General features: G+C 38.0%; 1 protein-coding gene across 4 annotated transcripts in view; it reads left to right on the top strand.

Annotated features, from left to right (window-relative positions):
* Positions 1-18,998, top strand: part of MEF2D (myocyte enhancer factor 2D) — a 1,758,957-nt gene that overhangs the window by 1,541,786 nt on the left and 198,173 nt on the right. For 2 of the 4 annotated variants that reach the window (XM_044079787.1, XM_044079788.1), the window contains exons 10-11: positions 4,080-4,115; positions 4,933-5,059. In XM_044079787.1, the coding sequence (XP_043935722.1) occupies positions 4,080-4,115; positions 4,933-5,059 (163 nt within the window). The remainder of the gene's footprint in view (positions 1-4,079; positions 4,116-4,932; positions 5,060-18,998) is intronic. The other 2 variants (XM_044079789.1, XM_044079790.1) reach the window with 2 other exon arrangements.

Consider the following 18,998-nt stretch of genomic DNA (forward strand, 5'->3'; position numbering starts at 1 on the left):
TTTACATCAGGTTTTTTTCTCTACTGGAATACAGAATATAAAATCCTAGGTATGTAATATGTTATAAAGTTTTGTAATGTAACCAAATCAACCACTCCTCCACGCCAGAAAGAAGCTTTAACCATAAAGGGTATCCTCCAGTAACACGTCAGACACCAGTGAACATTGAGTATCGTGGCCCAAAATTATGTGAACCACTCGCAGTATAAAAAACTGTAGATTTAATAGAACACCAAAAACAGCATGGCAAACACAATTGGGATATTAGGTTGTGGATTTTTTGATTCAGCATTATGCATTATGTATTGATTTGATAGGATAACAATCTGGTTGTTATTCAATTAATTAATCAGCTGGTATTGTATTTAAGGTCAGTTAGCATAGGATACAATGGATTCTGATGAAGTCTTGTTGAGATAGATGAAAGCGCGCTCAATCCCAATTGTGTTTGCCATGCTGTTTTTGGTGTTCTATTAAATCTACAGTTTTTTATACTGCGAGTGGTTCACATAATTTTGGGCCACGATACTCAATGTTCACTGGTGTCTGACGTGTTACTGGAGGATACCCTTTATGGTTAAAGCAAGCGGAGGTGTTTTTGTTAAAGTTTTGTAATGTACCAATTTCTACTGTAAATATCTTTGTCTTGTCCTATTTGGTTGTTGTTTGTGGAGCTTTCCTCCCCGGGCCTCCACTGAAAATGGACATATATCCAGCTGGTCTAGCCCGGTCAACAAATGTAAAATAAAATAAATAAAGTAAAGATATAGGCAACAGACTAGGAGTGAATTTCTGATTACCCATCCATTGGTCCAAGTTGTGCTTAAATAGGGTTAATGAGGAACTCCACTTCACATGGATGGGGAGCCTGTTCCAGAGAATGGGAATTCTCTCAGAAACATAATCTGTCTCTCTAACATGTCCTTATTTATGTCGCAAGCAAAACTGATGTCTTTTGATCTAGTAGTTCTGATGTGATTTATTTGCGGATGTGCAAAGGTTTGATCAAAATAAGGTCCAGTGATGGCTTGTACACCAGCCAAAGACCACCTCTCAGAAATTTGTATAAAGCCATGTAAAGAGACAGGGCATTAAGATGATCAGTGTAGTTCATTGTGTTTACTGTCTGTATTCTTTTTGAAAGGAACCTTTGTGGACATTCTAGTCAATGCATGTGTCTGGTCAGGTACATACTGAAAGGGGCATTATACTCTTATGGTGGGTCAGATGAGGGCTAAGAATAGTGGTACAGTGACTCTACTTATACATTAAGCAACATAGATGTATTTTCTTACTACCTTGGACACATTGGTGAAAGGTTAGGTTACCATCTAGTGAATCAACTTGCAGGGGTGTTTTTATTGATGATGTAGCTACCCGAGGTGGCTGACTTACCAAAAGGTACTGTAATGTATTTCTTGGTATTGAGTTTTAAGCCGTGCTTTGGCACCGAGTGTTTGTGGGAGTTTAGACCTTCCTAAAGAGTGTTCTCATCTTGAGGGGATTCAGTTACTTCTCCCAGTTTGTAATCATTTGTGAACTTGGTCAGCCAGAGACCTTTGACATTGGATTTGACTTCCAAGAAGTAGATGCCATATGGGAGCTGGCACAGCACAAAGCCCTAAGGATTTCACCAATCCTAACCATTTGGGTCCTATCTGTGAGCCAGCTAGCAATCCAGTGTGCTGTAAAGGGGTTTGTGCCTTGTTCCATAAGTTTGTTGACAGTGCTGGAGTGGGTCGTTGTACCAAATGCTTTTGCCAGGTCTAAGTAGGCAGTATGCACTGCTTTCCCCTCATTCATTGCCTTCGTGATCTTTTCAGAGAAATTCACCAGTTGTGTGAGATATTCACCAGAGCAGTCGCTCTATAGAAAGATGCTCATAACATGATATGGATACAGTTCTCTTATCTATTTTCTGCATGTGGATTTGAGCTGTTAATGTTTTTCTGGAAACTTTTTCCTGTATCAGGTGTATAGTTATGGTGAGGTTACTGTTTTATGAATTATTAGTTAGTGCACTGTTTTGGTAACAATAGCTGAAATAGCTCAAACGATTCTTGAGAGGAGAACTAAGGATGGCATTGGGATATTTAACTTACTTTGTATGAAGCATACACTAGCAGTGGAGTAACCTTGGAGGATCAGTGTTATCATTTCATTTACTGTCCTTCCAACTATCTCAGTGCCAGTCAGGCAATGTCTGAAGTAAATAGAAGTACACTTGTTATAGTTAATAGCTGCAGCAGTGCTCACCTTGATTTGTTGTTATGGTGCACTTTACTTGCATATTTGTCTATGTAATTACTGTTACCTGAAGTATCGGATGTGGTTAGTGTACAGTTTAGCAGGAAACCACTCTCAATCACATCAGCACACTGTGCTATTTTACTCTTCAGTCTAATGTTTTTTCTTTCGATTTACACACAAAGTGATTTCTAAGACAGCTGAGTATATGCTCAGTGTATGACATTCATAGAATAAAGCAGTCTGGTTCAGCTACAACATTCCTCTCATTTTAATAGTTCTTGGAATATACTTATTAGTCATCTGTGCTAAATGATTTCTGCCTTGTAAGTCTCAAGGTCGTAATAACAGGACATGCTGTTTCAACTAAAAGTTCAGGAAGAAGAAAATGTATTAAAGTTCCCTGCAGTGCATTGATTTTATTAGTGATGCAGAAGAGCCACTTAAATCGAAAGTAACTGAAGCTTTGTCAACATTTTGTATTAAAGTTCCACTTACCTGATCTGAAAGGAATAACTGTAGGATAGCTGGGAACAGCTTTTTCACTTTCCATCTCTGCAACATTTCTTAAATAGTTACCAGGCTAGTGGTCCAGGGGAACATTGAGGAACATAGGCTACATTTGCCGTTGCCCTCAAGCATTGTCTGGTTAATTGACTTGTTGAAGTTCACTCAGTAGACAAATGAGGACAGAGATAATTAAACCCTGTACCACAGGAGCTGCAGTCCATAGCATTAACACTCTGCACCAACTGCGAGACTAAACCTTCTTAAACTTTTCTGGCATGGAGTATTTTAGCAGCAGTTAAAGAACTGACAATAATATGTTCAAGTGGTAATATGTTATAAGAATGACCATAAGAAGTGATTGTTAACGGTCAATTGCAAACCAGTTTGCTCTGAATTATTTCTTCCAGTTTGCTCTGAATAGTATTTTGTTAAACAGCAACATGTATGTTATGCTAATAAAAGATGACAAATGCTAAAGCAGTAAATAATATTTAAACAAGCCATTGATGGTAGTTCTGTTAGCAATATGGATGCTTATTGAAAAACAGATACATTTTCGTCTGCAGTTAGCAGTCATTACGAAGGCATTGCACTCCTGCATGTTGAGTATTTGCTAATCCGTGTGTGTCACTCAGCTGAAGTATTAACAAACCAGACAGTTAAGTTATTACGGGTTCTTAGGCAAGTACCAGGCAGTCAGTCTGCAGACCATTTCAAGGCTGGCCCAAAATCCCTATTCAAAAGTTCCCTGCAGCTTTAAGGAGGGCAAGACAAGAGAGAACGGAGGAGAACCTGCCTTTCACATTATATCAAGGTTATGACTCAGATGTCTCTACTTATGTTTGTAAAATGCAGAACTTTCATGTTACAGTTTTTTTATCTCCACCTTGTAAGCAAAAATAGTAATTACCTCATTGCAAGTTGTACTTAGGATTTACAAAAGTATAATAAATAAAAGGCACTTAAAAGACTCCGAAGTGTGAGCATCACATTTCATATCTTGTTTGCATCAAAACAATGTTCTTTATAATTGTCTTTCTTCTAAATTGGTTAGTATTACTATTCATTTACCAAAACAAAGAACATTTCTCACTGCAAGTTTCTTAACTAAAGATCTTTCTTTATTTGTGCTGGAAAGGTATTTTGAATTATATGATGATACTGAGTATATACATTGAGCTTAGAAGCACCAAAGTACGTTTCTCACCATTGAAGTTGAAACATGAAGGTCAGGTATGTGGTAGGTGCTAATGAAACCTTTATTGTCTTCTGTTTTGTTTTTGTTTTTTTTTTTTTATTTTACTCCCATCTGCTTACTGCAGACGGAGGAAGATTTGGAACTGGTGAGTTTAGGAGCGGTGAGTGTTAACATGGTCTGACTTGATTATCTTTGGATCATATAGAGTGAATGTACTTGATATTTGCATGATTTTTCAGTTTATTTTTCAATTAGCAATCCATTTTACTGTTTTTATTTTTTGTTTTTGTGTGCGCTAACAGTGTTTGAAGCATGAAAAAGAAATAAACAGCATACAAGATAACTCTTATTTTTGACTGTTTGGAATTCTGTTGCCAGATTTTCTAGAAAATAGTTTACATACTCAACAGATCACAGATAGCTTAGTGGGGATGCAAATAAAAGGTCACCAGAAGGAAAATTCATGTTTAGTATACCCTGTCCTTTTCTCTGTGAGATGCATAGTACTATAGATGTTTTTTTTTTCCAGTAATAGTCTGCATGTTCCAGTCTATTAGCCGTTAAAAGTCATTATTACTGATTTTGTTTGGTACCAGAACTGAACAGATTAACAGATACTTTCCTAGATTCAGGTGTCAGTTCTGCAGTGATCATTGTGCCACATACAGGTGTGTGATGGTATAAATAAACTTGCATTGCATATGTTATGCTGCAGTGTGTACTACATAAGCAGCACTATCTGTTTGGTAGGCCCCAACTTCTTGTAGGATCAGTTCATTACCAGTGTACGTTGAACTATATAGCTCAGTTTCCCTGGCGATGAGAGCTGATTGTAAGCCGGGTTGAACTGGTGACTATGTACAGAAATATTTGAAAAAAATCAGATATGTTATTAATTGCAGTCAGATAAATTGTGAGGTTATTGCAGTGCTAGATGTTCCATATAATGCTTTAACTTGCAGTGTCTTTGCTTACAGAATGCACAGCGGTTGGGGGTGTCCCAGGGAGCTCACTCATTAACCACCCCAGTGGTCTCTGTAGCAACTCCAAGTTTACTGACTCAGGGGGTACAGTTTTCAGCCATGCCCACAGCATACAACCCAGGTAAGTACCTCTGAATATATTTAAGCAAAAAGAAATTGCAGTTGGTTGCTTTTCCATCTCTGATGTATTGGATAGTGGTTATTTTAGCATGAGAGTGGCATTCTTTCATGTTTTGGTTAGATGCACTTTTCAAGGAAACCTAGTTTGGCCTTGGGTTATTTGCAAAATTGTCTGGTTTAAGAGGGAACAGTGGTCATTTGATAGCCACTCTTTTCCACTAAGATGAAAACATGCATTTGCTAACTTTGGCAGAGTTTGTCTGTTTATTTTATTTATTTATTTTGTTTAATTTCATTTAATTTAATTTTATTTTATTTTCTGAGTTATTAAAAAGATAAATTGAGAATAAATGTGAGCATGTATGCACTTTATTTGATTATAAAAGGCTTCATAATTGAACAGGACTTTATGCTTATGCAGATCCATATTCATTAAACTTCCAGAGCTACTTTATCTTACCCTCTACATTTATTTATTTATTTTTTAATGGAATATTAGTATGTTGTCCCTTTTTCCTGTGCAGTCTTTCTGGCTGGCTGCCACTGTTTTTCAACAACTTTGTACAAGGTTGTGTTACAGATCTAGTTATCAGTTCATGGTAGGTGAAGATGTAATGTGTCACATTGACATCTAAAGTTATTGCTCTGAACATTAAAGCAAGCTCAGTGAATACCTTACTTTATTTTTTATTCCTCGTTTTGTTAATTTGAATAAGCTGTAGGTATTCATATAAAACATTCCACTATCTAGGAGTTTGGTTAAATGATATGTAAAAATAATTGATTTGAAATATTTAAGTGCAGACATAGAAAATAATGTTGCTGTAAATTAACAGTTAGATTTATATTCTTTTTATTTGTAATATTTTATAATGTAGGTTCAAAAACACTCATCTTCAGTGTTAACAGCAGGTTGATGCCTTTATGCTTATTTCTTAAATCGGTATTCTTATTTTTTAATTGAAATGATATATTGTTTTCCACTTACTTATTTACCAGTCACCAGCTTTATCCACTCAGGGGAAAGTTAGCTGTATAAAATGGTGTGGGAAGTTTGAAAGAGAAAGATTTACATAAGGGGGTTGGTTGACAGATTTTATCTAAAAGTACCCTTATAAGTTCAGGTGTGCTTCATTAATGTTTTTGACAAAAGTGAATGCTGTGACATATGTAACTGTTTCCCAGCATTCCTTTTTTTTCTTGATGTCAGAAAATACTGCTTAATCTTCATGTTTATATATCAGTTTACCTTATTTTAAAAGTACTTTAAGGAAGGAATGAATCCAACCTTCTGACTTTCCTTACCAGAACGCACTTTCTAGCAATATAGTGCACACACCAACAAAGGCCACTCTACATTTAGAAGTTGTCTAACACCCCTGGCATGTTCGACTAATTTATCTGGTCAACATGATAGTGCAGAGGGTTTGGGAAGTGTTAAACACATCAGCAAATAATTATAATAAAAATTGTGTACAGTTCATCTTATTTTAATTATTTTTTTTCTTCAGAGAAGATACGAGTAATTGGGAAGCAACATTAAATAAACTTACAATATATGGTACAAGTTTATTGCATTCTAGTATTGATGGTCCTGATTTTATTGTTACATTGTACCATCCTTTATGTACAGCTTGCTATACTGCAGTGTGAATACCATGCACTGTAACAAAAATTAAAACAAAAAAGAAAAAGAAATATGCATGCATTAACTTCCTCCTCTGAGTTCTTAGGAAACAGTCATTAAGTTAATAGCTGAAATCACAAGTAAACAGTTTTGCCACATACAGTTCCACATCATTTGTCATTTCTTATAAAATGTATTATACTGGCTAACCTTTAATGCCCAGTATCAGTTTGAAGGTTTTCTGTGATTTTAAAGTGTTCATTTTAACTGGCAGAGCTCTTGTCTTAATACTTAACAACTGCTCAAAGTGTTAACTGTATATCATTACACATCACAGGCGGTCATTGATCTCTGTTTTCTGCTCAAAGATTTGATTAGCTTACTTGGGTACATTAATGGTTGAGCTGTCCTACTTCTATGAGACTGCTGATTTACACTGATAAAGAAAAATTTCCAGTATAGTTATGGTAATCCTGCATGGTCATTGTTGAGCTATTGTTCTATCCACCTTTTTACTTAATTTAAATTTCTGAATAGTTTTCTTCTTAATTTTAATTGTGTTGTTTTTCATGTGAACCATACTGTAGTACAGATCATACTTGTTTATGTATCACCATTGTAACCTACAGTCTTTGTGTAAGCTTACAATATGTGCAATTGACTTTAATATAGTGATTGTTTTTTCTCTCTAAAATGTTACTTTCCAAGTCTTCAGTGAAAAAGTTAGCATTTTTTCCAATTACCACAGGTGAACAAGAGGTTGTTACACCACATAAAAGGTACAAGACAGAGAAATTCATGCTGCATAGAACAACAAGCCATCTCAGGACATGCATGAAGAGTCACTCACACACATGACTAAGGGGAATTAGGGGGAGTGACAGTTCCTCTGAGGTATGTGGGAGGAAACCAGAGTATCAGGCACAAACCATTCAGAGAAGGACATGCTGTGACTGCACAAGGTGCACCTTAGCCAGGAATCGAGCTGAAGAACAACTGCTTCATCACTGTGATGCTGCTAAGTGCCACTGTTATTGGAGGTAACACTGTGGTTATCCATACAGTTAACATTTTACAATGTTACCAGCTCAGGCTTTTGTGAATTTGAAAGCAGAGCTGGAGATGGTAATGTAGCCATCTGAGAAAACATTTTGAAAGGTTAGCTTACAAGGTTAGTCATCACTTACCCAGATATACAAGAAAGTGTTGCATTATGTCAATAAAGAAAACAGTACAGTGGATTGCAGTATTGGTACTGATCTTATTGTAGGCATTTTTAGCAAATTCCGGTTGCAAAACATGGTCTGCCTTAAATATAAATACTGAAAATTATGTTAATATTAATGTGTTCACTAAGTAAAATGAAAAGGGAAATTGCCTCCTTTCTTCTAGGCAGTTGTCATTGTTACTTTTCTCAGTGGTACGGTTCATCTCTTTGGATGTTTCAGGGTGCATCAAATTGGAAAACGAGGATATACCAGAAAGCAGTAAATGGTACTTAAACTTTGTTCAGGAGTGTTTTTATACTCTTATTTGTATATGTGAATCAGATTAATCATTTAGAGATTTATCAGTATCCTCATGTGATTGAAATGGGCATATTCTATTCTAAACAGAACTTCCATTATATCACAAGTAAGCTGTACAATGGTAGGTTATGCCATTTAAGGTTGGGGCTAACATGGGATTAAACTGCCTCGTCTATGGAAACTTTTTTTGGTGCTTAGATTTTTTTTGTTCTCTGTTGATAATTCATAGGTTCATAGGTAGGTACTAGGCTATTGGCTCAAGGGCCTAAGTAAGCCTAGCCAACAAAGTTCACTGGCTTTTGCCATCCAAAAAAGTTATTTTCCTGTGGCCCTGTCGAGTAGAGCCACAGAAGTGATCCCCAGGGTGAATTTCTTATTTCCCATCCACTCATCAAGATTTTTCTTGAAGAGTGCTAATGAGAAACTCTGCTTGACATAGATGGGTAGCCTGCTTCAGAGTATGGGAACTCTCTGGGACAGGAATCTATCCCTCTAGCATGTTCTGTTTATTGTGGTGACAAGGTTTAGGTCCCTAGAGCGTGTAGTTCAGAGGGATTGGGATTTCTTTAGGTGTAGCATGTCCAACAGCTATGGGTTTAACATAGTTTTGTATGTTAGGCAGAGATCACCTCGGCGTAGGCAATGTGCTACGGAGTAAAACTGAAGGTAATTCATCATGTAATAATTTTCAATTTAGGACCATGTCTGAGTGACCTCAGATCCAGTTGAGGAGCCTACATTGAATCGAAGCTGTCTGTTTAATAAGCAGAGAAGCATTTATTTTCTGTAACTCTTGAAACAAATGACCTATATTTCATTTCTCCTTTCAAGGACAACTTGTCCTTACCCTTCATAAAGCATCAGTTCCTGTGTCACATTCCTTGCTTTCATGTCTCATGACCACTGTTTAAAATCATTAGCATTTTAATTATTCATTGTATGTATTACCTGCTGCTTTACTTGACACAGATTATTCATTGTGATTTTTTATGAATTCTGAGAAAGAATGTCCTAGTGGTGCATCTGTCTTTGTTCATTTTATGTGCAACAGAATTTAAAAATACAAGATGAAGGCATTCTAGATGAAAACAGTGGGAAATAAAAAAAAAAATGTAAGAAAATGCTGTTGATACTGGAACTAGACCTTTTAATAACAAAAGAGGCATGAGGGCAACACTCAGATCTGCTCTGAACTACAGCACAATGGCACTAGATATACAAAACCAACTGATATTGCCAACATCCTGGCAGATAGGTTCAGTGCAAACTTTACCCCCCCCACCACCCTCAAAAGGGCCCATCTCTATACTGGAAGAATGCAAAGCCCCTGTAATCACAGTTGCACAAGTAAAGACCACCCTCTCCAAAGCCAACAACACAGCATCATGGGACCAGACAACATCCCAAGCTGCATTCTGCATGAACTACAGAATGAACTGGCACCCCACCTAAGGACTATGTTCAGTAATAGCCTCATTTCAGGCTTTGTGCCTACTGAATAGTGTACAGCAACGGTTATCCCACTCCACAAAGGGGGTGCCATCACGGACCCTGGAAACTACTGCCCCATTAGCCTAATGAGCCTGGTCTGCAAAGTCATGGAACGTATCATCTTGGAGCTTATAAACAGACATAGGTAACCTCCAGACTCTGGATCCCACTCAGTTTGGGTTTGTAAAAGGTAGATCCTGTCTCCTAAACCTGATTAACTTCTTTGAAGCAGTCACCAGCGCCATGGACGAGGTTAAGATGGTGCACACAGCCTATCTTGACCTCACTAAGGCTTTCAACGCCATTCCCCACTCTGGAATTATAGATAAACTCACTAAACTGGGCATAAATCTGTATGTCATAAGATGGGTGGCCACCTGGCTCACTGACAGAACCCACACAGTGAAAGTAGCCGACTCCAAATTTGACTTCAGACCAGTGACAAGTGGAGTATCACAGGGTTCAGTCCTGGGTCCACTCCTGTCTGGCATCTACTTCTCAGAAGTCCAGGCTAACACAGCAGGTCTCTGGCTAATGAAGTTCACAGACAACTGCAAACTAAGAGCCATAATAGAATCGCCTAATGATGTGGACATTCTACAAAGGGGCCTCACTGAGACTGATGCTTGGTGTCAATGTCATGACCGCAAGCTCAATTCCAAAATGTGCATTATCATCCCCTTTGGGAAAAGCACTGTACCCATGAGCTACCAAACACCGAAAGTGTGATAAGAGTCCTTGGAACACAGGTGGACAGTAGTCTCTCCTTTGATAATCACATTGCCACAGTAGTCAGGAAATCCTTCTACATGGCACATCTCATCACAAAGGGATTCTCCTCCAGAAAAAAAGAGGTAATTGTTCCTCTCTATTCATCCCTCATCAGACCCATTATAGAGTACAATGCCCCATTTGGCATGTACCTCGCAAGACATCTACAACAACTAGAAAGGCCACAGGAATACCTCACTAAGAGGATTACCGGCCTCAAAAAGATGCCATAAGCAGACCGTCTCAAAAAACTCCATCTCTACTCCGTCTTGTATCGCCTACTCAGAGGCAACCTCTGCCTAACATACAAAGCCATGTCAAACCCAGATCTGTTGGACATGCTACACTTAAAGAAATCCCAATCTCTCTGAGCCACACACTCCAGGGACCTAAACCTTGTCACCACAATAAACAGAGCATGCTGGAGGGATGGATTCTTGTCCCAAAGACTTCCCATGCTCTGGAACAGACTACCCATTTATATCAAACAAAGCTCCTCATTGGCCCTCTTTAAGAAAAATATTGGCAACCGGATGGGAAATAGGAAATTCACCCCGAGGATCACTTCTGTGGCTCTGCTCAACAAGGGCACAGGAAAATTATTTTCTTGGGTGCCAAAAGACAGGGAACTTTTTTGGCTAGGCTTATATAAGCCTGAGGGCCGATAGCCTAGTACCTACCTATGAATGTATGAACCTATATGTATATCAGGCCATTTTGACTTACCTGTGTGCTGTTAACTTCCCCAGTCACTTTGGAGTGCAGAGAGGAATTTTCTAAGGAGCAGTTAGTTGTTGCAATTTTCACACAGTAAATTGAACCCCCATGGACTTCCAGGAAGTTGTTCAGCTAAGAAGCAGCAAGATTTGTGGATTACTTTGGTCACAGGGAGATTACTGCATCATAAAACCTTGTTGCAGTCATCTAAGCTTGAAGCACAAAGCATTGGTTTCTGAAAAAAAAGTGGCATTTGCTGGACAGATGTTTTTATATAAACAAATTCTAGTAGTGTAATAATGTGGAAGAACACAGAGTAAGAAGCAGTTTAAGAATTTCTGATTGCTGTGTTGCAGTGCACAACTCATGATTTTTGATTCTAGAATTATAGTAGCAGTTACTGGTGATTTCCTTAATGTATTGCGTTTTATTAAGAAAATATTTGATATGGAATATCAGCACCTGTTTTAAGACAGAAGCAGTGCAAGGGAAAACATTGTGACACATGAAAAAATAATACTGTGAAAATTAAAGACTTCTTATACAAACTGGCAGCAATGAATTTACTTATTTGATAACCAGAGAGTGCATTAGTCTTTCTGGATGTCCCCCAGGTACAATTTGGGCCACACAGGTTGTACCTTAATAAGGCATACTGCCTCAAAGTCATTTTTGTGAGCATCAGATAAGCTGCTCAGTGTATCACTTTACATAAGAAATAGAATTTTAAACTGAAGGAGGTATTCATTCATTTTCAGTATCTACCTTGTCCTACTTGTAGTCACTGGTGAGGCAGAGCCTATTCTGACAGTTGGTGGATGTAAGGTAAAACTACCCTTGGGTGTGACACCAGTCTCTTACAGGACACACTTACTACAAATATGAATATGCAATAAATACTCTGTCTTTTTTGTATGAAAACAAGAATGAGACCTGGTCAAAAATCCATGTTGAAGCTGGGATGTTGCTACCAGTTAACAAGTGGATGAGATCTGAATTTTTTTTAAAAAAAGTGTTATAACAGTAAGTATTCTTTGATTCACTTCAGCAGAACAGAACACATCACATGCTGATGACTCAGCCATTATCCCTTTTGCAGACAAACGCTCCACTTTTGTCTCTGCCACCTAAAATATTTTTATTTCTGCACAGTAATACCTGCAAGAATCAGAATATTTTCTGAATTCCTTCAAAACAAAATGTTTGTTAATTGTGCCTAAGTGCCTAATTCAGAAATAACCGTCAGAACTTCAGTAAATGTATACATATGATGGAAATAGAAGTATGGCGGTTTAACTGTTACCAGGTCTTGAAGTGTAATGCAGCCATCCAAAGCACCTTAGAAAATGCCAATTTTTACTCAGCTTGTCTGTCCGGCCAAATAATAATTATTTCACCAGTCCTGATCAGCAGTAGGCCCTAGTCTTCTGTTGCCAAAGCTCTTCTAGGGACAGCTTCTGCCTAACAATCTTCGTCTCCCATGGTCAGAATATAAATCATTCAAAGTCCTCCACTAACTCACATTTCAGCACCATTCTCCTTGATGTCTAAAATCAAATTAATTGTTTCTTTTTTTCCCCCAAAATGTCAAACCTAAAGCTACATAACTCATTTTAACTTTGTCTACTTTACTTTAGTTTCTGTGGTTTTATAGGTTCATAGGTTGATACTAGGCTATCAGCCCTAGGGCCTATACAAGCCTAGCCATAACAATTCCCTGGCTATTTCTTCCCACACTATTTACTTCCCTGGACCCCTGTCTAGCAGGGCAACTGACGTGATCCCCGGGGTGAATTTCCTATCTCCCATGTATCAGTCATCCTACTGTCTTTTAAGTATTTATATCTAATATTATGATGTAAAGTTTCTGTCCTCTTTTTCCATTAGCCATTTGTGATGTAATTGTCAATGAGTTTATGAAACAATAGTTCTACACATTTGTTCAGAAGTCTCCTTTTCAGGCATTGCATCTTCCTTAAATCTTAACTTGATACCGTCTCTTTCTTGCTTTGGTTCAATGTAATGCTACACCCAACATGCTGAAATTCCATATTTCTTTGTATCATTCTGTGCTGTTTATCACGTACATTTTTATCAGTTTATTACATATTTTTATTATATTTTTTAAGACAGAAGCTAGTCTTATCTAAAAAAAATCCTGTCCACAATAGGATTTTTCCTTCTCATTTATAACTAATATATTATTTATAAACTGTAGTGATTATGCTGATGAGTGATTATGCTGATGAATTCCAAAAATGAGGTTGGAAAATGCTTTTTCCAATTTTTTATCCTTTTAGCTGTTCCCAGTAAATACAGAAGAGGGTTGTTTGGTCTTTAATTTGAGCGTTAAAAAATGTAGTGTTTCATTTTAAATTGTCTGTCCATAGACTTATGCAGATCCGTATAACTTGGCTCAAAAATCAAAAAGTAAGCCACATCCATAAAATATGTTGCCATTCAGATTTAGTCATTTTATTTGTATCTCTAGCATAAGTCATTACCCTGATATTCATAGCTTTTCTACTTTTATGGTGTATAAAAAGCTTGGCATGGAAATTTCCTAGTACGTATTTATATGAATTGAGATGCAGTTGTTTTACTTACTCTGAATTTAGCATTCATTCTTTTTCATCATGGGTCAAATTTGTCTAATTTACCAGATTTATATTTATAGTGCAGCACATTTTTACAAAGATATGATAGTTTTTAATGCACGTTTTTTGATAGAATCACTGTGAAATGTTTTATTGCATTTGGAAAATTTGGTAGTTTAAACGAGGTCATACCTTGCATTCTAGATACTACAAATTGTCTGATACTTTGAAACAAAATCTCACCACTTACCTCAAGTTCAGATTTACTTAAAATATCTTCTACTTCTAGCAAGTTTGAATATTCTGTATAATTAAACCAAAATGAAAAGACTATGGGTCAGGTTCAGAAACAAGCGATGCTACTGCACCTGGCTCTGTGCATCACAAAATGGCACCCAAAGCACTATATGGTTTACAGATCACTGTAGCACAATGGAGGGACATCGTACAAGACCCTTTGCAGGATCCTACTCCATTTCATCCCAACCACTAATCCATGAGCTATGGAGCCACCCACCACTCATTTACCTGTGGCATGACCTACAGAAGGCCAGTGGCATACAGAAAAAAAACAGTACAGTGTCCATTCCTGCAGTATCCACCCCCTTTCCTGCTAGTATGTTACTCAGCACACAACACTGAGTAATCTGCTAGTGGTGATGTAGCACTGACTCACTTTATCTACATTGGATGATATGAAAATCCGTACTAGAATACATGATGCAGGGAAACTTGACTCTGCACAATACCTTGCCCCCCCCCCCCCCCGATAAAGACAAACTCCAACTAGTTGGAGCGCACAGAGCATGATAATGACCCTGGTACCACATGCATTTTCAGTGACTGTAAAATGCCGGTGAATACCGTATAGCAATCTTTTACAAGTAGCTGCTGTACCTAATTGACAAGGCAAGCTGTACTGCAAGCAACTGCCTTGTATTCTACAGCTGCGTAGAGCTGTCAAGCAACACAGAGCTACCTTTAGTGCCAAACACAGGAGGGTCAGATATGCATTAGCATACCAGACATTCATGTGTGCCAGTCAGGAAAATGGTAGAGTAACTGTACTTCCCAAGGGAGTATCAGGAGTCAGTTTTTTCGAATCAAGGTAGTACTTAGCAGTATACTAAAGACAGTACACAGTGGGGTAAATTTATTCTGTAGCTTTGTGGATGTCCATTCTTATTTTTCCAATATATTTACCTCATGATTAGATCCTTGTATGAAACATGATGCAGAAGAAGATGGGAATATGGAATATAACCATTTCTTATCTCACAATTTTTAAAGATGACATTTTTAAAAGTTTTAAGTAACCTGAATCTGTAGGAAATAGAGATTGAACATTGAAAATAACTGAAATTAACAACATTTCATCATCTCTTTTACTTATTGACCGATGTGGGACTCTAAACATTTGTACTATTATGTCTGTTTCAAAGCATAGATTGCCATTGTGCTGTGTATATTAGGCCAGTATTAGGCAACCCTTTTCCACCTATATTCTATGTCCTAATGTGATAGTAATACTGTTCTTGACCTGTTTGGATACCATAAAAAAATTAAAGATTTGTGTAATAATTTACAGCAATGTCTATTTTGTGATAAGGAATTTGTATATATCCTTTGCACAATCTGTAATAGCAGTGTTTTAATTAAGTGTAAAGTATAAAAATGTTCCAGTTAACAATAATGTGTTTTAACAATCCTGTCATAGTTCATTTGTATCATGTTTTTCAAATGTGTTTGGTAAAGGGAATCCTAGATATCTAGCTTGTTTAAAATTCTAGCTATTGTAAGGGTCTATGTCCACATCAAACTGTAAGCAAGCAAAATGATGTTTTATTTTCATTAAATTTATGCCCTGAGATTCTTTCACATCTCTTTAAGGAAGAGTACAGTTATATTAAAGTATTATTAATGTTAATTATTAATGTTATTCATAGTTAGTAATATGGTGTGTGCAAAAGTAAAAGCATTATTTTTGGTAGTTGTTTATTTTGATTATTTCCATATATTGCTTTTATATATATATATATATATATATATATATATATATATATATATATATATATAAAATATTGCTTTGTGATTGTTTCCAGCCCCCTCATACGAGCAACTAACAGGGTCTTTACCTGCTTCGCTCCCCACTCTGCCCCCTATTCCCTCCCGCCTCCAGTGGTCCCACCTTTATTGCACTCAAACCCCTCCCGTCTTTCCAATAGCCAACCACAGCGCTACCCCAACACTACCTCCTCCATCTTCCCACTACTATCGCACCTCCTCAACTAACATGTACAAGCATACCTTTCCTATGCTCACTGCATGCACTCTCCTTGCATATCTTACATCCTACCAAAGCTCCATCATTCCCCCACTCAACCACTACCACTGTACTACTACTCACACCACCACTCATTTCTCACCCACACTCAGCTCCCCTCCCACCAGCTCAAGAACCATCCCTATGCACCCCCACATATTCTACCAACTATATTACTCAAACATAAAGCATCCCTGCAACTTAAAAATAGTAACCCTCCCACCATACCTATTACCCACAGAGCACAATCATAAAGTTTCCCTTATAAGCAAACACATTCAAAAACTGAGAAAACTAATAATCTCATGCATATCAAAACTAGCCCTAAGTGGAGACATCCACCCCAACCCTGGCCCTACCATCTCCAACCCCAGTCCTCATAATCAGACTAGAAACCACAACTTCTCCCATATTACAACCAATAGAAAGCCAAGTGACTTCCTTCTACTAAGCCTAAATATTAGAAGTTTATCCAACAAAGTCCATGAACTCCATGCCACCATAGACTTGTACTCTCCAGATATAGTCATCTTGACAGAAACCTGGCTAAAACCTCACATTACCAGTGAGCAAATATACTCGCTACAGGTTACAGCATACTAAGAGTAGACCGGCTAAACAAAAAAGGAGGTGGTGTAGCTATAATATTTAAACAGCATCTAAACATCCAGATCTTAAAATCATCAGCTCCACAAATAGGCAATGAAGAAATAATATATACCAACCTCAAAATTAACCAAAACAAAACCATCAACATAATTGGATGCTACTTCCCACCTGGCCAAAACATCCCTCCACTAGAAAACCTCCTCAGCTGGTCTACCCACCATCTCCCCCAAGAAACTATCATCTTAGGTGATTTCAATATTGACTGGCAATCCTGTTCTGGCAACAATCCAACCCATCATGTACACCTTCATGGCTTCACCCAACTAGTCCATTCACCAACCAGGATAAATAAAAACTCCAGCAAGCACACTACCCTGGATTGAATACTAGTCAGTAAGAGCCCCCAGTCATATATAACAGGCTGCTTATCAGATAGCCTCAGTGATCACTCCCCAACATTCCTACTCAAAAAATACCTATACCAAGCTAAACCTGTCATCTACCGTCAAATACGTAAAAAACTAAACTTTAACCCACTCACATTCATCTCATCCCTCAAAGAATGTAACTGGCATCCTCTAAAGTACCTCAGTCTAGATGACGCAGTTGAATTTTTTTAATACTACCTTCCTGAACATCCTTAATTACCATGCCCCCATAAGATTTTCCAGAACCAAAGCCCAACCCTCCCCATGGCTACAGAAAACCACTAAGTCAGAAATGAAAAACAGGGATAAAGCCTGGGAGCACTGGCGCAAAACCAAAACCCCCTCAGCTAGACAGAAATTCCTACAACTACACAATAGAGTCAAAAAGCTAATAAAACAGGACAAATTCCAATACTACCAGTCTGCCCTAAACTCCTCACAACACAGCCCCAAACAATTCTGGTCCTCCATAAACTTCATCCTCCACCCAGGTAAAGTCAGTACCCCTCCTCTTAACATCCCTCACTCCTCAGAAAATATTGCTACCTCATTCAACACACACTTCACTCAAACCATACTATCACTAGCTAAACAACACAACGCCCCTCCCCCCAACCCACACCTTCAACTAGTAATCTCCCCACTGCCTTCTCTTTTTCTCCTGTACCTACCTCCAACATAAAAAAACTCTTAACTAAACTTAAACCCATCAAATTAGCAGCAGACAACCTCCCAAGTGAATACCTACAAATCGCAGCTGATGCTCTGGTCTACCCAGTATCCATCTTGATTAACCGATCTCTGTCAGAAAGTTACGTTCCCACACTGTGGAAAGTATCACATATAATTCCCCTCCACAAAGGCAGACCCTCCACAGAACTAACCAATTACCGCCCCATAGCTATTCTCACTCCACTCTCCAAAATACTAGAGAGATGTATACACTCTCAGGTCTCAGACTACCTCCTTACTAACAACCTCCTTTCCAGTACTCAGCATGGTTAACGACCAAACCATAGCACCACCACTGCCTTACTCTCATTTGCTAACACTGTCCTTCAGCATAAAAACAATGGCTATCTCTCTTCTGCTACTTTCCTAGACCTATCTAAAGCATTTGACATGGTCCCACACAAACAACTTATCTCTGTTCTCAATAACCTATCCTTCTCACAATCAGTCACCAACTGGTTTCAGAGTTACCTGTCTGACCACCAACAATCCGTTGTATGGCAGAATGACATATCTCCCCAACTACCTGTCTCCATAGGGATTCCCCAAGGATCCATCCTTGGACCCCTACTCTTCTCTGTTTATACCAATAATCTAGCCTCTGCCACCAAACATGGCACATTCATACAATACGCAGATGACTCTACCATCATCTGCTCAGCCCAGTCCCTACCCAAACTGCAAAAAGTCACACAGGAAGCCTTTTCCTCTGTTGAAACATGGTTATCCAATGCCCAATTAATAGTCAACCCAAACAAAACTAAACTACTTATCTTCCAACCCACCAAACATACTCAAAACAACTCTCACTTTAACATCACAGCAAAAGACAACACCACTGTATACCCAACTGAGCACACCAAATTGCTAGGAGTGGAAATAGACAATAAACTAAAATTTGACATTCACATATCCATGACCATAAAAAAGTCCACAAAAAACTAGGAGCATTATACAGAAATAAGCAATTTCTCACCAAAGCAGCAAAGATTTCAATAGCAAATTCCCACCTTATCTCCACCCTCCTTTATGCCTCTCCAATATATACCAACCTAAGGAAATGTGATCTAAACAAGCTAGAGACCTGCTACAACAAAATCGCCAAATTCACCACAG

Source organism: Protopterus annectens, chromosome 8.part0 (assembly GCF_019279795.1).
Source record: "Protopterus annectens isolate FY-2018-M chromosome 8.part0, PAN1.0, whole genome shotgun sequence".
Taxonomy (NCBI): domain Eukaryota; kingdom Metazoa; phylum Chordata; order Ceratodontiformes; family Protopteridae; genus Protopterus; species Protopterus annectens.